General features: G+C 37.4%; 1 protein-coding gene across 9 annotated transcripts in view; it reads left to right on the top strand.

Annotated features, from left to right (window-relative positions):
* The window catches only part of epb41l3b (erythrocyte membrane protein band 4.1-like 3b), a 115318-nt gene that overhangs the window by 59935 nt on the left and 30329 nt on the right, over positions 1-25054 (top strand). For 5 of the 9 annotated variants that reach the window (XM_056242177.1, XM_056242174.1, XM_056242173.1 and 2 more), the window contains 6 exons: positions 2378-2947; positions 8373-8426; positions 8530-8565; positions 8838-8903; positions 10642-10830; positions 12928-12990. In XM_056242177.1, the coding sequence (XP_056098152.1) occupies positions 2378-2947; positions 8373-8426; positions 8530-8565; positions 8838-8903; positions 10642-10830; positions 12928-12990 (978 nt within the window). The remainder of the gene's footprint in view (positions 1-2377; positions 2948-8372; positions 8427-8529; positions 8566-8837; positions 8904-10641; positions 10831-12927; positions 12991-25054) is intronic. The other 4 variants (XM_056242180.1, XM_056242178.1, XM_056242182.1 and 1 more) reach the window with 4 other exon arrangements.

Genomic DNA, 25054 nt, shown 5'->3' with positions numbered 1-25054 from the left:
AATTCATAAAGCTTTAACAAATGGATAATTTGTTAAAATGTTATTATTATAGTAATTAAAGTTTTCCCAAATTTGTTTTTATTTTTTCTCAAATTTTGATTTACATTTAATTCTATTTGTTTTATCGTTTCAGTAGTTTAGTTAAATTTTAATAATTAAAAAGGATGTTTAATCAATTTATTCATTTTATTATTTTAGTGAAATAATTTTTTTCCCTCAAATTCTGTTTTCAGTTTTAATTTAATTTTAATAATCAAAATGAATATTTAATCAATTGAATTTATAGAACTTTGAACAATTGAACAATTTATTAACATTTTAACAATGTGAAATCTATTGCCATGACTCGGTTATACTGTAAGTTCTTTTTTATTAACCGGATTCTAGTTATGAAGTGAACTATAAATTAGTAGAATTAGAGTAGAACGACATGATCTGTAATGTTTATAAACTTGGACTTAACGATCAATTAATCAAACTGCTCTTTTCTGTCCTGTCACTTTTTTTTCTCTCCAAATAATCAAAACGAATGCTTAATCAATTGAATTCATAAAACTTTAACAAATTATTAAAATCTCATTATTTTAGTGAAATTAATTTTTTTCTAATTTTTTTCTCTCTCAAATTCAGTTTTCTATTTTAATAATCAAAACGAATGCTTTATCAATTGAATTCATAAAACTTTATCAAATTATTAAAATCGCATTATTTTAGTGAAATTAATTTTTTTCTAAAAAAAAAAATTCTCATTCTGTTTTCTATTTTAATAATCAAAACAAATGCTTAATCAATTAAATTCAAAAAAGATTATTTTAGTGGAATTTAATTTTTTCAAAATTTGGTTTTATTTTTTTCTCAAATTCTGTTTTCTATTTTAATAATCAAAACGAATGCTTAATTAAATTCATAAAACTTTGACAATTGATTAAAATCTCATTATTTTAGTGAAATTAATTTTTTTCTAAAAAAAAAAATTCTCTCAAATTCTGTTTTCTATTTTAATAATCAAAACAAATGCTTAATCAATTGAATTTATAAAACTTTGACAATTTATTAAAATCTATTATTTTAGTAAAATATTTTTTTTTCAAAATGTGGTTTTATTTTTTCTCCAATTCTGTTTTCTATTTTAATAATCAAAACAAATGCTTAATCAATTAAATTCATAAAACTTTGACAATTTATTAAAATATTATTTTAGTAAAATTAAAAAAATTCTAAATTTGGTTTTATTTTTTCTCAAATTCTGTTTTCTATTTTAATAATCAAAACGAATTCTTAATCAGTTGAATTCATAAAACTTTAACAAATCATTAAAATCTCATTATTTTAGTGAAATTAATTTTTTTCTATTTTTTTCTCAAATTCTGTTTTCTATTTTAATAATCAAAATGAATGATTAATCAATTAAATTCATAAAACTTTAACAAATTATTAAAATCTCATTATTTTAGTAAAATTAATTTTTTTCTAAATTTTATTCAATTTTTTCTCAAATTCTGTTTTCTATTTTAATAATCAAAACAAAAGCTTAATCAATTGAATTTATAAAACTTTGACAATTTATTCAAATCTTATTATTTTAGTGAAATTAAATTCTTTCAAAATTTGGTTTTATTTTTTCTCCAATTCTGTTTTCTATTTTAATAATCAAAACAAATGCTTAATCAATTGAATTCATAAAAAAATATTTTAGTAAAATTACATTTTTTCAAAATTTGGTTTTATTTTTTTCTCCAATTCTGTTTTCCATTTTAATAATCAAAATGATCAATTGAAGTGTTTTAATATTCACCAAGACCATTAAACGTACAGCTTTTGATCTATTCATCCAAATGTTGCAAATTTCCGTGACATTCCACAGTATATTGTAAACTCCTTTTTATGAACCGTATTCTAGTTATGAAGTGAACTATAAATGTGTAGAATTAGACTGTTAATAAGCTTAACGACCGATTAATCAAACTGCTGTTTTCTATCCTGTCACTAACCACAATCTTTTCTCGCTTCTCTTTTCTTAGTGTGTGTTTATAAATGCATACATTTCCATACGTTTCCCTCGGAAACACCATATTATACTGTATATTCCTTTTTATGACCGGATTCTATTTATGAAGTGAACTATAAATGTGTAGAATTAGAGTATGTTTACAAGCTTAACAATCAGTTAATGCTGTGTTCTGTGCTGTCACTAACCAGCTTCTCTTTTCTCGCTTCTCTTTTCCAATGCACGTTTAAAACATGCACACATTTCCATGCATATTTCCCTCGGCTTTCATACTTTCCCATTTCTTTCACTTAAAAAAAAAAAAAAAATCACTTTTTTTTTTTTACTTTTTTTTCCCCGTGCCCTCATTTCTCCGCCCGTTCTCATCAGTCGTGTCCCTATTCCTCGGATCCGTTGGGATCGGAGCTCTCCCTCCCTTCCTCCCCCGTGTCGTCCACTAAAGTGCGCCGGAGACGCCGGGAATCCAGTCGTAAACGTGCGTCCTCGGTCAGTCCCGCTAAAACCACGGCGGGTTGCCGGCGCCGACAGGCTCAAGCGGACCGTAAAGCGGCTCTCCTGGAAGAGCGAGCGCTGCTGCTCTCCGCGCGCAAGCAGAGACTGGACCAGAACCGGAGCAACACCGGCACGCTCTTCTCCTTCTCCCTCCATCTGCCCGACATGTCTTCGCTGCTGGACGACGACGGGTACCTGACGTTCCCCGATCTCACCGAGCTGCGCTTCCTCCCCGAGAGTCTGCATCACTTCATGCCCATCAAATCCCCCTCGCTCATCCCCTGCTTCCTCTTCATCTTCTTCTTCCTCCTGTCCACGTCGTTCTCGGTGCCGTACGCGCTCACGCTGTCCTTCCCGCTGGCGCTGTGCCTCTGCTACCTGGAGCCCAAAGCCGCGTCGCTCGGCTCGTCTCTCGCGCAGGGCTTTCAGGACAGCTCCGACGACGAGGTTTGTGACGGAGCGTGAAGTGTGTGTGTGTGTGTGTGTGTCTCATCTCAGCTCTTCTCATTCATGACTTTCCATCGAGATATTGTCATCGGTGGTGTTTGGAAAAGCCAGAAGACTGCTCACTTCCCCTGCCACCTCTTTATATATATATATGTGTGTGTGTGTTTGTGTAATAATTGTATCCCTTGAAACTCATCTTTGATCACCGAAATCACACATTTAAACGTTTTTTCCTTGAACAAAAATTCTTCATGTCTTAAAATATCTTGAATGTAACTCGACACCCTTGCCTCGTTTAGTATGCGCGGTTCTATGAATATGCAAATGAGCCCCGCCTCCACTCACTCGCTCAGCTCAGAGATCCACTGGTTGACGATCACACGTTGATCTGATTGGTTACAAGGTCGTTTGTGACGTCAGAAACACCAGCGATTTCAAACCGTGTTTTTGAGACTGTCTTTGGTTCACTGCAGTTTTAAGCAGAAAATACTCAGCAATGCTGTCGACTTATGAACTTACACATGGTGTGTCTTAAAGCGTATTAAAAACACCACATAGACACATAAACAACATTAAAAGCTGGATTTACACCACAGCGGGACTTTAAAATAAAAAGTTGAATCTGTCAAAGGGATGATGACGTGGATTTCTTTTTGTTATTTTAATGTTCCTTGAGATTCACTTGTAATCAACTTTAAAAACAAATACATATGCAAAAAAAACAACAACGTATTTTCAACCCTCATTCTGAGCCTCTGTCTGAAAGGATCAGTTTTAAGGCGCGGCTCCTTTAAGGCTGGTCAGTAAACGCCCACTGTTATGATTGGCTAACGTCATTACATAGGAAACCGCATCAACGCTTACTCGCTGTTTCCCTTAAGTGTTTTGAAGATATTATCCATATTAAAACCTTAATTTACAGACAAAAATCTGTAGTGAAATGCTCCAAACAAACATATAATCCTCAGACGGGATCCGGGACGCCATTATAAAAAACCATCACTGGTTTCCGTCGCTGGGATCTTCTGAAGTCTGTCCAGAGACTCAAACCGGCTGTTTAAACTGGACTTACATTTTTAAAAGAACTTATTTTAACTTTAACTATTTTAAGAGAGAAACGGTTAAAGTCGTCCGTTTAGAGCGTGTTTACATTGAAAAACAATGCGGCGGCTTTAGCTCTGAAACTTGCAGGATGTTTTAATAATGTAAAGTTTCTTATATATCAAAAAAAAATATATATATATATATATTCTCATATCATGACCCCTTTAATATTACGGAATGGACATGAACTAACAGTTGTGTTGGGCAACGATTAATCGCGTTTGTGTTTACATAATATGTGTGTGTGTGTGTACTGTGTATAATTATTTTGTATATATACATACACACATGTATGTATACATTTAAGAAATATTTGTATGTATATATATTTATACACAATTTATATTATATATAAATATTTTGTATATAAATAACATTTTTCTTAAATATATGCATATGTGTGTATTAATATATACAAAATAATTATACTATACATATATTATGTAAACACAAACACAAACGCAGTAAAACACTGTCAGTTGACGAGTTGATGAAACGAACCAAAATGCAGTCACGTGACAACATCCACATCACTCATTGGCCAGAGGATGTGTCTTGAACATATTTCCACAACTGCACTGCGATTGGTCAGAATTAACGTGCGGGAAAACTCCAGCAGAACTCCTGGAAGTAAACACAGAGGAGGAAGATCCGGCACACATGCGGAGAAGTCGCTCACAATGGCTCTCATTCATGAAACACGAGCAGAACGAAACTTCGTTCTGGCGTAACTTTTCGGATTCATTAAAATGTTCGTATTTTCCAAATGTTAGTTGGTACGAAAGAAATCTACTCCTGCTCCCAGCCACGCGTAAACACTGAGTTTAACATCCGAACGTTTTGCTCATTAATAACTAAGGCTGCATTTTAATTCACCTTAAATCGGGTACATGCATTTTGAAAAAATATTATATATAGTAATTACATACGGTTATTTTTTTTTAACTTCTGGGACTGTTTGATTAACAGATAAAACTCCATTAACTGCATCTGTAATAGAGCTTGGGCGTCGTGACGTCATTACTTGGCGTGGCGGCCATGTTGACAGCTTCGTGAATGTAAACATACAGCAAGTCGATCGAGGAGAAGCAGCAGAGTTGGGAGAAAGAAAAGAAAAAAAGATGTTAAAATCCCTAAAAGGATGTGGAATTTACCGGGATACGTTAAATAGGGAAGCCAGGGACCGGTATGTGGACAAAATCGGCACTTTTAACGGTTTGGATCCATATGAAATTTCCAACAAAGAGTCGGCAAACACTGGGAAAACAGTAATCCGGACAAAGGTAACGTTAAGATGCGCTCCACCTAGCTGCTAGTTTAGTAACCGTTAGTGCTAACAAACATTCACACATGCACTTTTAACTATGTGTTTCAAAACTGTAGTTAGTAACGTTAGCGGTCAACCCTCCCGTTTTGTACGGGCTTCTCACGTATTTGAGCTCTTTTCCCGCCGTCTTCCCGTTTTAGTATTTTCCTGTAAAATATCCCGTATTTGAATACTCTCGTAACATTAACGTTAGCCCTTCCATCGGACCTGTCAGTCTCTGTACTGTTGTCCTGTTGCTGTCCCCTTGCCCTAAGCATCGTTTTGCTTAAGTTTTGCTTAAAACAGCTACGAACTACACTTTTGAAACACATAGTTAAAAGTACGTTAGATGTGTGAATGTTTGTTAGCACTATCTGTTACTAAACTAGCAGCTAGGTGGAGAGTAGTTTACCTTTGTCCAGATTAAGTTACTGTGCTCCCACTGATCCAAACCGTTAAAAGTGCCGATTTTGTCCACATACCGGTCCCTGGCTTCCCTATTTAACGTATCCCGGTAAATTCCACATCCTTTTAGGGATTTTAACATCTTTTTTCTTTTCTTTCTCCCAACTCTGCTGCTTCTCCTCGTTCGACTTGCTGTATGTTTACATTCGCGAAGCTGTCAACATGGCCGCCACGTCCCAGAATGCAACGCGGCGCCCAAGCCCTATATGCTGCCAAGGACCTGATATGCCACTATGTAGCCTACGCTTGAACATAAAATGTGGTGTTTTGAATGAACTTCTGATAATAAAACTTCGATTTCTGCATCTGAGAAATTTTTCTTTTTCATTCGTTTTTGAGAAGACACGTTGAAATCCTTCGTTTGGTGTCATAATATGATGCCCATATATAGTTGTCGGTCGGATTTAATGGGCGGGATTTATGGTAATTGAGAATGAGCGTGCACGCGCGTCCCATTTACGACTGATTGGAATTCATTAACACACACACACACACTTCAAGGTCAAGGTCTCTTTACGCGCAAATCACTCTCATATTTACTCGGATATTTACGAATGTTTCATGAATGAGACCCAATGAATGTTCAGAATCAGCACGAGCTTGATCCTTTCGCAAATCCCCTCATAAACGACAACGCCTAGACGCGATATGGCCAATCAGACGACGGATGGGAGGAGATTTCGCTCACGGACAATTGTTAACATGGCTAAAGTGTAATTATCATTGCGGTGTTTATGACAAGTTCATACAAACATTATGATCATCGACCAGTGGTTGATGTCTCAAACATAGGCTAATAATAGCGAGCTGAATAATACGATCGCATTATGATTCATTACAGAAATAGAAGAGAATATCAGGGCTTTACTGAGTCATATGTAAACACAACAACACTAGTCAGCATATTTCCCCGAACCTGCAGCTCCTGTCCATAACAACAATCAGACCGTCTTCCTGTTTCCGGCGTGGCGATCGAGTCTGTCCCAAAAACACCTCTCAATGCGCCCTCGCGGACTCGCGCTAATGCCGAGTTCAGACTGCACGATTTTCAAAATAATCGGGTCACTGTTGTTTTCACACTGCATGACTATCTGGGGTAACGTTCAGTTGCTGCTGTGTTCACACTGCACGATGGATCGGCGACAGGAGGTTTCACACTGCATGACTTTACAAAAGAAAGAATCGCCGACAACTTCTGGTTCTGCCTGGTCCGCAAACTACGTTTCACAACCAAACAAACGCGAGAAGTGATAGTAAATAACGGAAGATCACGCGTGCGTGAGACCGGAGTTCTCGCGCGACACTGAATTTGTTATTAAAAATGATAGCCTACAAATTATCTGTGCACTGATTTGTAGCGAAAATGAAAAAAAAATTATAAACAGTTTATGCAGGAAATGGTTGGGAAGACGAGGGGAGCAAGGACTGTGTTTTGCAAAGAGAGTTGGGGGTAAATAAATAATTTTGCAAATGTCCTGCTGTTGCTGCTGGTCACGCACATGTTTGTGCTTTGTTTCTGTTTGATATAATTGTAAATATAAGCCTATCTATTAAAATACTGATATTCTGGTCTATAACTCCTCCTCCTCCTCCCTGTATCTTGCTCTCTCATTGGCTGTCGGTCATCGCCGATGTAGTTTTCAGTCAGAACACATTCACACAGCAGGATTGTGAATCGCCGACAGGTCCAGATATTTAGCATGCCAAACATCTCACGGGCGTCGGCGATTCTCTCAGATCGCGTCTTTGCTCATTCACACTGCGTGATTGTCACTCGCGTGAACGAGCACCGATTTGCCTGTGATTTCGGGCATTTGTCGGCGATTTCTCAAAACCTGTCGGCGAGCCAAAATCGGGGCTAAAATCGTGCAGTCTGAACTCGGCATAAGGGCCCTATAGGTCTGCACTACATGACGTCACCGAAGTGTGGACTCTGAGGAATGTGCCATTTGGGACAGGGCCTACATAATCATTTTGTTTGACTACGGCAGCTGGTTTAGTCCAGAAACGCGCAGTTCTTTGGCAGTCGGGTCTGTTCGAGGTCGGATCACGTTCTCACCACAAACTTACCGCTCCAGAGTTCGCTTGAAAGCGTAGCGAGACGACCTCTACGAGGAGCTCTCGGTCCGCTTGTTTGGTTCGTGTCTGGTGCGCACCCGAGTGCGATCGCTGCATTCACACCGGCCCGAACGAACCGCACCGACGGGGAAAACGGACTCCAGTGCGACTCAAGCGGACTAAATGAGGCTGGTGTGAACGCACCCTTACTGATCATCTTCAGATTTGAGTCTGGATGTCATTTGCTCTGCATGTAGAACGCAGTCGATCTTCCATCTGTGAATGAAGCGTCTGAACGTCATCCTCTGTCTGGATGAAGAGTGTTTGCTTGTTCTCACACACATCCGCGTCTGGTTCATCTGTTCATGTGTGTACGCACACCATTCCTTCATCTGAGTCGCATCCCTGTGTGATCTTCATGAAGAACATCTGTGTGAAGTTTGATCTGCTTTTTTCTCCTTTCTCGCTGCGATCCGTTCTTTAATCAAACAGAGCGACAGCGAGCAAACCGACTTCGCTTGTGACGACGACTCGACGGCCACTGAGGTGTGTGTGTGTGTGTGTGCGTCTTCAGCTCAGTGTTTATTCTTCATGTGCTTGTGAAATGAGTGTTTATAATGAGTGTCTCTTTCACCCAAACTCATTATAGTCTGACTTTGAGGACAACACTGACATGAGGACACAGGTATTGAGATCCAGAAACCAGTTCGAGGAGGTTTGATGGTCTTGTACGGGTTTTATTTTGAACTGGTCAAGGCTGAGAATCCAAATAAACCAGTAAAGACCAGCAAACCTTCTTAGTCTGGTTTACTTTAAGCCATTTCCACAGGAATCCTCCATCAGCTCTCACAGTCTTTGTCATTCCCACATGTTTGCTTGAGTTTATTTGAACTAGTGAAATGTTTCAGATGTGGATTTAGTTGCTGAACGCATTTCTTTCCCCCACTCTTTCTCTAGTATAGTTTCATAAAACGGATTAAAGGAGAGAACGTGTTTGTCAAGCACAGTAATCTCATGTTGGAGGTTTGTGAAGCGTGTGTGTGTGTGTCTGTAGTCAATCCTAATAACAGCACTTGTTCTTATTTTAGTTTTAAATGCAGTGTTTCAAGCCCTCGCATGAATTAAACCAATTGAAATTCCCAAATTGCACAAACAGATCTTTGTGTTTAACACATGATCACAATGTGATAAACGTCAATAAAGCCCAAAGTATACTTGTTTTTTTCCGCTATTGAATGTGTACAGTCGAACAAGTAGCCTTTTAAAGTTTACTTTGTTTGATCGCGTGCGTTCACATGCATGCGCTTTAGAAAGTTTCATCTTTGCCCAGCATCTGCGCTATTTCTCTCCAGAAGTTATGAACGATATAAATATCTTTGCACTCTTTTAAACTACAGTTGTGGGCGTCTGTTGTTCTTCAGGTGTTGTTTTGTTGTTGTTCTGTCTCTTTTGTTTCGTTTTCCACTGAGATACAGCGGCCCGGTCCAGTGCTGCCACCTTGTGGAACAACTGATTAGTGCAAAATGAGTATGTGCAACATGCGTTCGTACTTATCTGGTGACAAAATTTGCATAATAATAATAATATTATGCATTGTATATATACGCATTGTACACGCACAAACCGCAGTACACTTTGGGCTTAATTTAACAGGAACCTTTAAGCAATGAAAAGTACGGAAGCTTGTTTCCGCCACGGAATCAAAAAGATAAACTAGGTAATTGCAACTTTTTTTCGAAATAGCAAGTTTATGTCTCACAATTCTGACTTTTTTATAAAACAGACATTTTTATAAACAGATTTTAATAACCCTAATCCTAACACCCGAGAAAATTGCAAGATGTAAAATCATAATTATGGGTCTGAATTGTGAGATAAGAAGTTGCAATTATCTTCTTTTTAAAATTGCATGCGGAAACAAGCTCCCGTTGAAGAGTCAATCGCTGCGTCTGAAATCACTTACTTTCTGAGTAGGTATTACAGTTCAATTTGAATTTACTTATAAAAGAAAATGGTTTTTATGAAGGAAATTCATATATTCATATATCCGCCATGTTGTTATTGTCACGTGACCCGCCAGCGTCAGTTGCGTCGCTTCGCTAGCATTCATAAACCCCGTGGCCTCATGGGATAGTATCAGATGCACACTTCAGATTCTCACCGGGAGAACTACAGTCAAACCTACATGTATTCAGACACCTTCAACATTTCTCACATTATCACAGTTTATTCGCTATAGTTACTCTCACACATGAATTATGTTGAATATCTGTCAGCTGTTAAATTTAACTACACAATTAGATAATACCAGTTTAGCTCAACCAGTGACCAAGCAATGCTTCATGTTGTTCAGTCTGTGTGTAAAAAGAGCATTAGCAGTTACAGAAAACACACTTCAGCAAAACATGATCAGCTGAGCATAATATTTGCTCCCAAATGTGTATAATGTCACTGGTAGTCACTGTATGGCGAATATTTAGGTGTAATATGTCACAGTTTACTTTATTTTGCTCTCTTCACTTACATAAATGAACTATAGTGTCCTGCACACACTAGTAAAATATCAAAAATTATATCTGGTGTCTGAATAATTTTTGATTTGACTGTTTACTTTTCGCCTACTGTGAATTCGGACTCTGTTGGCGCATACTATACACTAGGGAAGTATTTGATTTCGGACGCAGCGAATGACACTTGTTTGAAATCTTTGTAATGCCCTGCCCCATTTTGATCCTTCGCTGTGCTGTGATTGGTGGATCAGGAGACAGACACGCCCACAGAACTAAAGCAGCATCAGCTGAGCGTCAGCGAGCTGAAGAGGTCGTTTCTGGAGATGCGTTGTGAAGCGTCTGGTGTGAATGAGTGGGACATGAGACTGTCCTCGTCCCCTCGACTCTGTGCTCGACTGGACGAGTCTTCATCCATTAAACCACTCGTGTGCGCACTGGAAGTAAGACGTGTGCGGTTGGAGTGACACTAATGTTCATTTAACAACAGATATAGAAAAGCTGCACTTTAATTGCTAACTGGTCGCGGGACACTTGGCGTGCGTCACATATTTTAGTAATCATCAAAATTACGCATGATTTTGAAGCTTAAACACTCATTCATCCTGTGAAAACTGGCTTGAAATGGCACTTTAACTTTTAGCAGATACATTTTTGTGACATCAACTTTAAATTTGGAACACAACTTGGTTAGACATATGGCTAATAAAAAATTATTTTGTATAATTATTATTTTTTACTTCAGTACATTTGCTTTACGCTAAACTTAAACTTCTATAACTTTTTTTACACTTTCTTTTACACTCTGCAATAACGTCTTCTTTAAAAAGTTCTATATTCAAAGCATTCATGACCTGTGGCCATTTCAGTTCAGATCTGTGCAAATATGAAAATTAATTTACTCTCCTTCATGTTGTTTTATCTGTGGAACACAAATGAAAGTTTATGGAAGTTAATCTTCATGTAGCGCTTTTCAATAGTGAATATTAACTCTAAAAATAACAAAAGCACTGTATCATAACTGTTCGAGTTGCTTGGACTCGTGTTTGGAGTTGATATGAGCCGTCAAATGGAGAAAATGAAATAACAGTAATGGGGTTTAGATCGACACGAGGTGCATTTGTTTGGTTTTGGGTAAATCGTTCCAATAACGAATCTCCCTTCACTTGAACAACTGGCATGCATTTCTGTTGAATGTTTAGAATTTGTATCATATATTGATGTAGAACATCTTGTGTAATCTTAAATTGCTGTGTTTTTAGGGGCCAAGCACCAAAAGTGCCTATTGTTTCCGCTAGTGTTCTTCTTTTTCTTATTCTTCCTCTTCCATGGCAGCCCATTGAACCATATGGTAAAAAGTTATGAAACTTGGCACACTGATAGAGGACAATCTGAACATTAACCACACCAATTTTGGAGTCTCTAACTCAATCCCTCTAGCGCCACCAACTGTTCAAATATAATTACTTTTGAACCGTAAGGTCTAGAAACTAAATTCAAGATTATTCGATTGTCATTGAATTTTCCGAAAAACATACTTTTTCGAACTAGTCTTAGACTGTTTTGCTGATTTTCACCAAAATTGGCTCAGATCATCTTCAGACCATGGCAACAAAAAACATGTAATTCAAGTTGATTTGTCAAACCGATCTTAAATAACGCGCTAGCAAATTTGACAAAGAGCATGTCAAAATTAACATAAGGCTATATCTCTGCAGCACTTAAGCGTATTCTTACCAAACTTGGTGTGTGTTATGACATCCATTACCTGTGGGTACCTGTACAGTTTCAGCACAGTGCCACCTAGTGGTCAGGAGATATGGAAATTTGTTGCTTTTTTTTTTTTTTTGCTTCTGAACAGTTTGACCAAAAAAATGGCCTCAACACTGACCACACCAGTTCAATTTGCTGTCAGCGCCACCAATTGGTCAAAAGTTATTGTATTTATGGGTTTTCAACCATTTGCGTAAAAACGTCTCCAAATATCTTTGCTCATTCTTGCAGTTGGTCTGACGAATTTTCTCTCTTCATTCTTCCTCTGTGGTGCTTGGCCCCTTAATTGTTACTTGAGCTATATATATTTTTTATTGTTTTTTATTTTTGTTGTTTCATGCAGCTATTGTATAACTTGCATTAACATTTCTACTACTACTGTTAGAATAACTGAGTGAATAACTTTATTTCACAGTGTGTTTTGAGGACTAACTTGACTCCTCAACCTGGTTGTGTGTTAAGCTTATATTGACTCGTAATAGAGTGTTAAGTGGTTTAACCCATAAACATAATTCCTGACTGTCAGGTTAGAGGCGTTTGTTAGTTTCCTAGGCAGAGTTAAACTTTCTGGGGGAATTTAGTTTGAAGCATTTTGTTTGTGAAAGGAACATCCATCCTGTGTGTGTTTTTGTTTTAACGTGACTGATGATTATTCCTGCATGATCACTCATTCTATGCTTTATAAGAGGCATTTTCACTCCACCAACCTCTTATACGTTTAGCTAATTCAACTCTGATGTTTATCGGCCTTGTCTCTGTGTCTGTAGATGTCAGAGGAGGATAAAGCCGAACCTGAAGATGTTGCAGTAAAGCCGGATCTCAATGTTGAGGTTAGACATTACTGTCTATTACATCATGCATGCATGTATTCACTGCTCGCATTTATTTTATTAAGACAAGAGCATATGTGGGTCATATTTCATGCCAAAATTAAAGTCATTTTCAAGTCATATTTCTTCCCCAGAAAATGGAGAAAAAGACAAAATTACAAATTAAGAAATTAGGTTTCACTTTATTTGAATGGTCCCTTTGTTGACTACAAGTAGTGTTGCACCTACGTTTCTACTAACTCTCATTAGAGTGTTAGTAGAGTATTAGTAGACAGTTAGGGATAGAATAAGTTGACATATAGATGCAGTCTGTGGGGTGACTATCATAATAAAGAGTTAGTAGTTATTAAGCTGACAGTCTATTTATACTCTAATGAGAGAGTTAGTTAACATCTAGTTGCAAAGTTACTTATAGTCAACAGAAAGTTCAAAAGTGACCATCAAAATAAAGTGTTACCAGAAATTTGTTTCACCCTAAACTTACGTAATTCCAACCGGTTCTGAAATACAGTAGGAAAAGTGATTTACTCAAACAAACTTGATCTTCTGAAGCTTATTTAACCCAGTGCCATGGAAACTCATGCAAGAATCCAACTTTTGCCATAATCTGTAAACCCTCCTTCACAGTCAACATGTTTCCTACAGTGTGCTTTATGAAACACTCGGCGTGTCCGTCTCACTGCGGGTTTTATCGCAGTCTTCAGACTCAAAGGGATTTTCAGAGGAGAATCCGTCTGACTGTGAGATGCCATTGGGATTTGTTTAATCTGTCTGGGAAACTGTCTCAGAGATTAATAAGATGAGCTTTAGATCTGCTAAACCATTGTGTTCACAGGTGAATCTTGGTCCGGTTTTCTACTCGACGTCTGTTGGATCGGCTGCATTGGTTTAAAATCACACATAACTCTATTCTTAAAGAACAACTGCTTCTTCTTGTTTATTATGATCCATAAATGATATAAATGATCCATATGGGGCTTATTTAAAGCCTTGACGCTTTTTCCACAACGAGTGGCTGTTTGATTTGTTGATGTATTTGACGTTCTCTCATCATAGATAATATTACTACTGTCGTTTCTTTTAAGACCTTCTGTAAATCTACAAATTTATGTTGTTTCAAGAAGCTTGAAACAGAACCTTCGAGACCCTGAATTATGAAACAAAAACACACTAGGGTCGTACTGTATATCTCGGCCGCTGGGGTTAGTGAAGGACAGACATTCAGATCAGATCTTCTGGAATGAAACGGGATTATAGGAATCTTGTCAAGACAAGCCAGAGGATCATTGGACGGTTGTCCATCAGATACGGTGGATTAAATTAACATGCAGGTATTGTAAATCTTACAGATCAATAAGCGGATTAACTAATTTGACGTGTGAGAGAGAGTTCACGTTCACATCGCGGTAATATTGCATGCTTTAATGTTTTCTACTCACTCTCTAGTGAGTTGTTCATCGTTTTAAGACAGTAGAGAGATGCAGGAATGTCTAAGAGGAAGAATTGTGACCAAAGGACTCGAATCTGAGACACAACAGCTTTTATGCTGCAAACACACACTTTGTTGGTAACTTTGGGGTCACTTGTTTCTGAAATATTTATGGATGGTAAATTTTCTCAACTCACAATGTGGCGGAGCTCATTTAAATGTTGATGCTGTTGATGAAGCAAGTGGTTTTGCTCTGTAATAAACACAGAGAGTGACATGAAGTGTGCCGTTTTTGTCCCAGAGTTCAGTTGCTCCACAGGTGGAGGTGTGCTGTGAGACGCGGGCTCAAACTCCCTCTGCTGGTGAAAAAGAGAAGTATATGAAGGCCCTGAGTGAGGCCATCGCGATGGGGAGACGCTCTTCATGGGCTTCAAGTAGAGAAGAAGGTGTCGTTCTGGAGGATCAAGCATTACACAGCAGAAGCTGTCATGAAGACTTGCTCCAAACCAGCTCAGAAACCCAAGAGATTCCTGCTGGAAACCCAGAAATAATTAACCATGAAGATGATGATGAAGATTTATTCCACATCTGGGATCCGAAACGGCAAAGTATTGAGATTGAAGATGAAATCAAGGAAACTGCAATGGAAGAAACCACTGGAGAAACCCAAGACATTCCTGCTGGAATCCCAGAAATGATGTGCCGTGAAGATGATGATGAAGATTTGCTCCAAATCTGGGACCCAAAATGCCAAAGTATTGAAGTTGAAGATGAAAACAAGGAAGCTGTAATCGAAACTCCATCTGGAGAAGAAACCAGCTCAGAAACCCAAAAGATTCTTGCTAGAATCCAAGAAGTGACGTGCCATGAGGAAAATGAAAATTTGCTCCAAATCTGGGATCTGAAAAACCAAAGTATTGCGGTTGAAGAAATCAATGAAATTGCAATGGTAGAAACCACTGGAGAAACCCAAGACATTCCTGCTGGAATCCCAGAAATAATTAACCATGAAGATGATGATGAAGATTTATTCCACATCTGGGATCCGAAATGCCAAAGTATTGAGATTGAAGATGAAATCAAGGAAACTGCAATGGAAGAAACCACTGGAGAAACCCAATACATTCCTGCTGGAATCCCAGAAATGATGTGCCGTGAAGATGATGATGAAGATTTGCTCCAAATCTGGGACCCAAAATGCCAAAGTATTGAAGTTGAAGATGAAAACAAGGAAGCTGTAATCGAAACTCCATCTGGAGAAGAAACCAGCTCAGAAACCCAAAAGATTCTTGCTAGAATCCAAGAAGTGACGTGCCATGAGGAAAATGAAAATTTGCTCCAAATCTGGGATCTGAAAAACCAAAGTATTGCGGTTGAAGAAATCAATGAAATTGCAATGGTAGAAACCACTGGAGAAACCCAAGACATTCCTGCTGGAATCCCAGAAATAATTAACCATGAAGATGATGATGAAGATTTATTCCACATCTGGGATCCGAAATGCCAAAGTATTGAGATTGAAGATGAAATCAAGGAAACTGCAATGGAAGAAACCACTGGAGAAACCCAATACATTCCTGCTGGAATCCCAGAAATGATGTGCCGTGAAGATGATGATGAAGATTTGCTCCAAATCTGGGACCCAAAATGCCAAAGTATTGAAGTTGAAGATGAAAACAAGGAAGCTGTAATCGAAACTCCATCTGGAGAAGAAACCAGCTCAGAAACCCAAGAGATTCCTGCTAGAATCCAAGAAGTGATATGCCGTGAAGAAGATGAAGATTTGCTCCAAATGTGGGATCTGGAAAACCAAAGTATTGAAATCAAAGAAATCAATGAATTTGCAATGGAAGAAACCACAAGAGAAATCCAAGACATTCCTGCTGGAATCCCAGAAATGATGTGCCGTGAAGATGATGATGAAGATTTGCTCCAAATCTGGGACCCAAAATGCCAAAGTATTGAAGTTGAAGATGAAAACAAGGAAGCTGTAATGGAAACTCCATCTGGAGAAGAAACCAGCTCAGAAACCCAAAAGATTCCTGCTAGAATCCAAGAAGTGACGTGCCATGAGGAAAATGAAAATTTGCTCCAAATCTGGGATCTGAAAAACCAATGTATTGAGGTTGAAGAAATCAATGGAATTGCAATGGTAGAAACCACTGGAGAAACCCAAGACATTCCTGCTGGAATCCCAGAAATAATTAACCATGAAGATGATGATGAAGATTTATTCCACATCTGGGATCCAAAATGCCAAAGTATTGAAGTTGAAGATGAAATCAAGAAAACTGCAATGGAAACTCTGTCTGAAGGAGAAGAAACCAGATCAGAAACCCAAGAGATTCCTGCTAGAATCCAAGAAGTGATATGCCGTGAAGAAGATGAAGATTTGCTCCAAATGTGGGATCTGGAAAACCAACGTATTGAAGTCAAAGAAATCAATGAAATTGCAATGCAAGAAACCACTGGAGAAACCCAAGAGATTCTTGCTGGAATCCCAGAAATGATTTCCCATGTAGAGGATGAAGATTTATTCCACATCTGGGATCCGAAATGCCAAAGTATTGAGATTGAAGATGAAATCAAGGAAACTGCAATGGAAGAAACCACTGGAGAAACCCAAGACATTCCTGCTGGAATCCCAGAAATGATGTGCCATGAAGATGATGGTGAAGATTTGCTCCAAATCTGGGATCCAAAACGCCAAAGTGTTGAAGTTGAAATAAAGGAAACTGCAATGGAAACTCCATCTGGAGGAGAAGAAACCAGATCAGAAACTCAAGAGATTCCTGCTAGAATCCAAGAAGTGACGTACCATGAGGAAAATGAAGATTTACTCCAAATCTGGGATCAGAAAAGCCAAATTATTCAGGTTGAAGAAATCAAGGAAACTACAATGGAAGAAACCACTGGAGAAACCCAAGACATTCCTGCTGGAATCCCAGAAATCATTAACCATGAAGAGGATGAAGATTTACTCCAAATCTGGGATCCGAAACGCCAAAGTTTTGAGATTAAAGATGAACTCAAGGAAACTGCAATGGAAGAAACCACTGGAGAAACCCAAGAGCAGAATGAGAATGAGCTGTCGGCGTTGTTCCACAACCGCATTGAGAGTTTTGATCAAGAACGTGTTGACGAAGCATTTGGAGAAACGTTTAATCGGTCCCAGCTCTGGTTTTTTAATGAAGAGGACGAGTCCATCAACTTGGAGACTCAATATTATGGAGAATTTCAACTTTATACGACGTCTGATTCATCAACTGACCAGAACAAGATAGAAGACCAACCTCAAGTGAAGACGATCAACGTTAAAGATGAAGACGAGCCGTCAATGTTTCAAACGTCAGATGTTATGAAAACAAAAGTGTTGCACGTTCAAAATGAGAAGGATGAAGAGAATGAGCTGGTTTCTGGATCACATGCAGAACAGGAAGTGGAAGTCTCAGTACAGGAAGTAAAGCAGGAAGTGCATGAACATACAGTAGAGGTAATCACTCCCAGAATGCATCTGGGTCGCCGTGTGTTTCTGCGCTGACACCGGCACTGACTAATGATGGAATCCTCTCTTTCTTCCTTCTTCACGATTGGAAGTGTGTGATGAATGTGATTGATCACATTAAATACACAACCCTGCATGATCACAGATGTTGTTATAACACACACACACACACACACACACATGCATGTCATGAGCAGCTGGACTTTTCCATTCGCCACTCAAACTGCTGATTTTGCCTTCAACGCATGATTGAATAAGAAACCAGTCGTGACGTTGAGTCCACTTTTATTTCAGATTGATTCAAAGTATAAAATAACAGTGATAAAGTTTCAAAATCCACCATTATGAAACATGAGCTATAAAGCAGCTTTTCAGAAGATAATGTCATTATTCAGTTCAATGTTGATTCAGTTTAGTTCAATAACAGTGTTTAATATTTCAAAATTCAATCCTGAAACCAATTAAATTTCAGCTATAAAGTAGAAGACAATAATGTCATTATTCAGTTTAATGTTGATTCGGTTTAGTTCAGTAACTGTGTCAATGTTGCAAAGTTGATCAATTATGAAACTAATTGAATTCCGCTATAATCAGCTCAAATTCAGTTCAATGTACACTGCCGTTGAAAATTTTGTGATCGGAAGGATTATTTAATGTTTTTAAAAGAAGTCTCTTATGCTCACCAAGGGTACATTTTATTTGAATAAAAAAAAAACTAATATTGTTAAATATTATTACAATTTAAAATAAGTTCTATTTTAATTTATTTTAAAATGTAATTTATTCCTGTGATCAAAGCTGAATTTTTTTAGCATCATTACTCCAGTCTTCAGTGTCACATGATCCTTCAGAAATCACTCTAATATGAGGATCTGGCCCGCGCGTTTTGCCGTTTTTTTTTCACATAGCAGAAAAATAGACTTAAAATACTCTGTTGATTTTGATCGTACATATAAGTGTTATACATCAATCGATCTTGTTAATTGTCTATTACTTTTCTGTATACTCACAATAAAAACAAAGTTTTGTGCTTTTTGTCAAATAAAGAAAAATAAACATGATGCGAGTTTTGCCTTCTCTCTGTCAGTGCAGTCCATTCTGAAACACGTCCGAAAAATTAACTCTAACTCTGCAAATACTTGTCATACAGGCACGAGAGATTTTTCTTTATGAAGCTTGAATTCTCTTCTTTTCAATGATGTAATTTATATAAAAAACAAATATTCTCAGTTTATGTAATCTGTACGAAAAGAGAGTGCTGTCAGATTTTTTTTCCCCAGCTCATTACACTTCATTACGCGTTAATCTGACACGCCCACGGAGGCCGCGCGCTATTCAAACGCAAATGTGAGGCAAGCCATGACAACGCCCACATCAGCCGTTCCACCGCGGCGGTAAAATTTGGGGTGTATTTTCTGCCTTTTACCGCCAAGAGGCGCTACAATCATAGACTCTGAAAAGTGTTTGTTTATTCTCTCTAATGCGTAATCTGCTGCCGCACCGCACTGATTCAGAGCGATTGAAAGCTGGTAGCAGATGAATTCAACAAGTGAAACGTATAGTTAAAATAATTCATAATCACAATACTGAAATTAGGCTACTGAAATGAAATTGAATAAATAATGAAAAAGTAAAACATTGCAATAAAAACATTTACAGACGTACAGACGATAGCTCAGAGGTTAACGCAACAACACGAGCTTCGAGGAGCTTCAATCGACTCGAGATCGAATCTCAATGTAGCATACATGTTGTTAACCGATGTTGCCCTACAGCGTTTATATTTAACCTTCTTGATGCTTAAATAGCTAACTGTTTATAACTGTTTACTTATTTAAAGTCAAGAGTTTTGTTTAATTATTATTACAACATAAATTTGCTACATTCCTGTAGAACCGCAGCCGCTGCACAAACGACAAAAACTGATGAAGGAAGATTGTCAGCCGATTGCATCAGAAAATGAAAATGAAGAAGCTCGTCTTTAGTCTGCTAAATTATTGTGTAATGTAAAAGGAAGAAGCTCGTCTTTAGTCTGCTAAATTATTGTGTAATGTAAAAGAACACTAAAATTACTTAAGTTTGAAACCAAGTTCGAACATTTCAAGGTTTAAATAAAGTGTCGGGACAGTTTTTTTAATTTAAAACAGGGTTGCATCGGGTTTAGAGTTTATTTCTTTTGCGATGCAAAATAAGAAACACTAGGCTAATCTTATTCTTGCGACATTTTAAATTTGTATTGCCAAAGAAATGACAGCTATATTAAACAATTAAAACAGTAGGCCTACAAAACGAAAATTGTCCAAAGCAACATAATTAAATTAAAACATGCGTTTTTCTTTGCCTCTCTCGCGCTGAATCTCTTTTTAACAAGTTTATTTAGTCTCCCTCGCTCTCCATATGAAAGAGGAACATTAACACCTATGCCTATTGTCCTGCGCGCTCGATACAGCACTGAACTGTCCCTCCAACCCCCCACAGGCTATCGGAGTCTGAGGCTGACTTAACACAAAGAGAAGTCGCAATTCACACTTAAATCGCAATTCTAGACAGTGTTGATAATGAAGGAATTAAATGATTTAGTTACATGTAGCCTAGTGATATTTCTATCATAAAAGTTTATTACTAAATATTTCATTATTTCAGTAATTGATGAAATAAAACTGGTTTGGGCCAGCTTTTTCCAAGCAAAACTAAATATAATCTGAAAAAAACGCATGTTAATTTGTTTTCATGAACAAAATGTTCAACTCAATATTAAAGTCTACATGGATCTTTGGATCCTTTCAACCAGGCATGCAATTTGTGAATTAAGTTTTTTATTTTTTATTTTTTTATTCAAATAAATATCGAACCACGGTGCTTTGTGGTAATGCTGCTAAATTAAATAACATGTATTGAATAATTATGAACTTAAATGAAACAATATCGCAACATTTCGACAAATACATTATTTGATCTGTTTTTACATTTTAATTCAGGGCGATTTAGCCTGCTACATTTAATTAGAGCGAGATTTTCACCCTTGTCATTTTCTCATTGGGAAGCGCTTACAGGCTACATGTTTGAGTACATCCTCTGTACCTCTCGTTTTCATATGGATTACATAATCAGATAACATTTATTAGCCAGAATATTTAGACATTTAAAGGCTTTAGACAGAGCCGATTTCTTATAGTGACTGAGCTGAAGTGGCTTCGGTTCATTTTTGTGACGCGCAGTTCCCGGAGACAGAGACGACAGATAAACTGTTTTTGTCGTTAGCAAAAGTTCGAATAAAACCCGACTTTAGAAAAATGCATAGGGCCACTCGGCGTGGTCTGCCAAAACACTTAATTATAAACTTCAATATTTCATTCAAAATAATCTCAACACGCTTTGTAAAATTTTGAAAAGCCGTGCATGCATTAAGGCCACTTGAACTAATGAACAACTGAAACGCTGGTTTTGATTTTATTGTTTGTCGTTGTTTAAACGTGCTTGTTGCATATCTCTATTTTATATTTGATATGGTCTATTGGTGAAGTAGCCTATAGCATTGATTACTGTGGAGGGAGGGGTGTGGGGATTCAAATAATTCAGCAGAAGCAGGGATGTTTAGACCAGAAGGAAATCCCCGTCCCCTCTGGCAAATCACACTTTACTTAAAACCATGTTTTTAAAAACTCTAGGTTGTAGGGAATCAAAATAATAATAATAATAATAGGCCTAATAAAAAAAAATATATATATATAGGCTATATATGTAAAATTACTTTTTTTACAGAACTGCTTTTGAAATTACGATTGGTAGCCTCGTACGATTGGTACAGATGCAACGTCGTTGTGTTCGATACTATTGTTCCTAGTGTAAAATGGAAATGCATGGTAATTTTATTTTATAAATATAACCAAAAAACTGTATGGCGTAACAGAGTTTTAGAGCTAGACAAATCTCTCTGCATTAATAAATATAAAATTTGCAGTAGACCATGTTTGATCGGGATTTGAACCCGTGTCATCTTGATGATGAATCGTAAGTTCTACCGCTCGGCTATTAATTTCCTCACTGAGAAATGCCCAAACGTTTGTTTCTCACATGAGCGAGAAAACGTTTTGTCGTTAGCCTGTGTGAGTGTAGGCCTACTTTAGCCTACCTACATGAATAAAAGTAGACCTTTTACAGTTTTAAAAGATGATATCTTATCTGTATGACCAACAATTACGCAGTAAGTTCTTTTAGCTGTTATGAGAAAAATAAATCCAAATGAACGCGCCGCCGCGTTTGTCAAACTCTAATTCAACATGCCAGAATAAAGCCAGATTTTAGAATAATGCATAGCCACTCGGCGTGGTGTGCCAAAATACCCTAATTATAAACTTCAATATTTCATTCAAAACCATCTCAAAACGCTTTGTGACATTTTAAAAAGCCGTGAATGTATTAAGGCCACTGGAACCAGGATCGTAACTGAAACGCGCTGCATGTCTCAATACAGGAGCGCTGGTTCAGATTGTATTGTTTGTTGTTTAAACGTGCATGTTGCATATTTAAAAATATTTGTTTAAAAATAAATGTTTGTTGTAGGCTTATTTGTAAATTACCATAACTTGTAGAATTTCATCCTTACTGTTGTTAATTGACATTAGCCCCACTTACGTTTTGATAAATGTCCCTTTGCGCCACCTGGCGGTCATTTCGCGAGCGACTTTGAAATGCGACTGGTTTATTTTTATTGTATTGGTCTACTTTAAAAAATAATACTTTATAAGACATTTATGGGAAAAGACTATTTTCTTTTCAAGATGTTTCCAACTGTAACTTTGAACCAATTCTGTAGAATGGCCCATATAGCATTTGACCAGGATTTGTTTCCAGGTATGAATAAAAATGTGATTCTGCCTTTCATTTATATTTTGATTGTTTGTATATATATATATATATATATGTGTGTTTGTGTGTGTGTGTGTGTGTGTGTGTATATATATATATATATACACATGTAGGTTATATATATATACAAGAAAGAATGCAATGACAAAATATATATATATATATATATATACATGTAGGCTATATATATATATACAAGAAAGAATGCAATGACAATATATATATATATATATATATATATATATATATATATATATTGTCCTTACATTCTTTCTTGTGTGACACCCCTGAATGAAAGGCTCATTATTATGCAGGGTCACTGTCTGAGAACCACTTAATTATTCATGATAGGGGTTGGGCCGTTCCGCCCATCCGCATATTGCCTTGGCAAACAAAAAAATGTTTTTCACAATTTAAAACAATCTATTGTTTTATGTGAATGATTAGGAAGGATGATTTTCAGATCATTTTGAAGCAAAAACTCTAGGCAACAACGTACATTAGTCAAAAGTCTTGTGGACTCATATTTAGTATGTTTTTTGTGTCCTTATTTCAAAAACTTTATTTTTTAGTTTTTTCAATAACCACGCATAAACAATATTCTCTCAAAAATACAAACATGTACATACATGTTGCTCACACATTATGGTAGACCTGTTTGTGCTAAATAGAGTTTAATTTCACCTGTGCCATTAATATGTTTATAAGCAACTGAAAAAAGCACAAATGTCAGAGCATGTCAAAACATCCAAAGGGCCCCAAAAACACTCTGGTCCCCAGAGGGTTAAAGCCTTGACGCTTTTTCCACAACGAGTGGCTGTTTGATTTGTTGATGTATTTGACGTTCTCTCATCATAGATAATATTACTACTGTCGTTTCTTTTAAGACCTTCTGTAAATCTACAAATTTATGTTGTTTCAAGAAGCTTGAAACAGAACCTTCGAGACCCTGAATTATGAAACAAAAACACACTAGGGTCGTACTGTATATCTCGGCCGCTGGGGTTAGTGAAGGACAGACATTCAGATCAGATCTTCTGGAATGAAACGGGATTATAGGAATCTTGTCAAGACAAGCCAGAGGATCATTGGACGGTTGTCCATCAGATACGGTGGATTAAATTAACATGCAGGTATTGTAAATCTTACAGATCAATAAGCGGATTAACTAATTTGACGTGTGAGAGAGAGTTCACGTTCACATCACGGTAATATTGCATGCTTTAATGTTTTCTACTCACTCTCTAGTGAGTTGTTCATCGTTTTAAGACAGTAGAGAGATGCAGGAATGTCTAAGAGGAAGAATTGTGACCAAAGGACTCGAATCTGAGACACAACAGCTTTTATGCTGCAAACACACACTTTGTTGGTAACTTTGGGGTCACTTGTTTCTGAAATATTTATGGATGGTAAATTTTCTCAACTCACAATGTGGCGGAGCTCATTTAAATGTTGATGCTGTTGATGAAGCAAGTGGTTTTGCTCTGTAATAAACACAGAGAGTGACATGAAGTGTGCCGTTTTTGTCCCAGAGTTCAGTTGCTCCACAGGTGGAGGTGTGCTGTGAGACGCGGGCTCAAACTCCCTCTGCTGGTGAAAAAGAGAAGTATATGAAGGCCCTGAGTGAGGCCATCGCGATGGGGAGACGCTCTTCATGGGCTTCAAGTAGAGAAGAAGGTGTCGTTCTGGAGGATCAAGCATTACACAGCAGAAGCTGTCATGAAGACTTGCTCCAAACCAGCTCAGAAACCCAAGAGATTCCTGCTGGAAACCCAGAAATAATTAACCATGAAGATGATGATGAAGATTTATTCCACATCTGGGATCCGAAACGGCAAAGTATTGAGATTGAAGATGAAATCAAGGAAACTGCAATGGAAGAAACCACTGGAGAAACCCAAGACATTCCTGCTGGAATCCCAGAAATGATGTGCCGTGAAGATGATGATGAAGATTTGCTCCAAATCTGGGACCCAAAATGCCAAAGTATTGAAGTTGAAGATGAAAACAAGGAAGCTGTAATCGAAACTCCATCTGGAGAAGAAACCAGCTCAGAAACCCAAAAGATTCTTGCTAGAATCCAAGAAGTGACGTGCCATGAGGAAAATGAAAATTTGCTCCAAATCTGGGATCTGAAAAACCAAAGTATTGCGGTTGAAGAAATCAATGAAATTGCAATGGTAGAAACCACTGGAGAAACCCAAGACATTCCTGCTGGAATCCCAGAAATAATTAACCATGAAGATGATGATGAAGATTTA

This window comes from Rhinichthys klamathensis, unplaced genomic scaffold (genome assembly GCF_029890125.1).
Source record: "Rhinichthys klamathensis goyatoka isolate OS25496 unplaced genomic scaffold, OSU_Roscu_1.1 h1tg000703l_1, whole genome shotgun sequence".
NCBI classification, from domain to species: domain Eukaryota; kingdom Metazoa; phylum Chordata; class Actinopteri; order Cypriniformes; family Leuciscidae; genus Rhinichthys; species Rhinichthys klamathensis.
This window is presented reverse-complemented; position numbering and strand designations above follow the sequence as displayed.